Source organism: Perkinsus marinus (assembly GCF_000006405.1).
Source record: "Perkinsus marinus ATCC 50983 genomic scaffold scf_1104296928816, whole genome shotgun sequence".
In the NCBI taxonomy this organism is placed as follows: domain Eukaryota; phylum Perkinsozoa; order Perkinsida; family Perkinsidae; genus Perkinsus; species Perkinsus marinus.
Genome location: NW_003216699.1, coordinates 1 through 1,075, shown reverse-complemented (window position 1 = coordinate 1,075; position 1,075 = coordinate 1). Strand labels below are relative to the sequence as shown.

At 47.6% G+C, this 1,075-nt stretch overlaps 1 protein-coding gene across 1 annotated transcript; it reads right to left on the bottom strand.

Moving 5' to 3' along the window:
• Nucleotides 1–85: 85 nt before the first annotated feature.
• On the bottom strand, nucleotides 86–595 carry Pmar_PMAR013160 (conserved hypothetical protein; the record flags this gene model as incomplete). The annotated part of the gene is made up of 4 exons (XM_002788154.1): nucleotides 86–199; nucleotides 253–329; nucleotides 378–483; nucleotides 530–595. Coding segments are annotated over 4 exons (363 nt in total), but the record flags the coding sequence as incomplete, so codon positions are not given.
• Between the last annotated feature and the right edge of the window lie 480 nt (nucleotides 596–1,075).

The window sequence follows — 1,075 nt, the reverse complement described above, 5'->3', positions numbered from 1 at the left end:
TCGTTGAAGTCCATAGCAGGCTGATTGGCATATACCTACACCATGGACCTACAACGTAGACCTTCTATGTGGTCGTTCCTGCTACCTTCACAGCCATAGGGGCTGAATACGCATCATCCTCATCATCTTCACCACTTTGAGGGGGATGGTCAGCTCCAATGACGATGGACTTCACGTGCACTAGCTCGCGAAATGTCAACTAACAACAACAGAGGCAAATATGATATCATTCGAATTGGCCGAGATGCCTACCTTAATAAGGAGCTGTTCATCAGCATCGCTCACGACTGCTTTGTCGGTATTCGGCGCCAAAATATCCACCAACGAACCTAGCACAAGACTAGACCCTCCAAAGAGGGAATACAACCGACCCTTACCAAAGGCCGGGTTGGCATTAAGAACCGTGGAGATCCTCATGTCGAGGAGGCCAGAACTGTCGCATGACAAGTCCACCTCCTTGTGCTCCAAAGCTGACTCGCACACCTGAGAGCACATTCGTGAGTATTAGCGGAGCGGAGCGGTACGCTACTTTTTGTTTTTTGAGATTATGCTGTCTCATAACGGAAGTGTTGCTTGCTTCTGTGTTCACCTGCATGACCTTGAAATTGATAATAAAGTAACACTGTTGTAGAGCGGCCGTAGAGGACCCCCTCTGAGGATGAACACAACGCCATAGTATGAGGGATCGAGGCATTGATACGATGGCGGTTGGGTGGCGATGGAGCCCAATGATCGAGCCTCTATCAGGCGACGTTCGAAGAAGCCGCTTGAATGACGACTCCCCGGAGTGATGATGATCATGATGATGAAGAAATCATTTCGGGGACGATAACGACTACGAGCTACGTGCGCTCGGAAAGGTACAACAGTATACTCAGACTGGTGATGGACTTCGGGATAAAAATAGTACTAGCATCATAGCCACTTAAACCGGTGAGCTCCGTAATAGTACTAGTATAGGCAGTAGTAGCATCAACATGGTCAGCGACTATCATCAACGAGTAGAGCAAATCTTCCATACATTCAGTTGGAGAAGGTATGATCATATTCTAAGTGTGATAAGATTCTTATCATG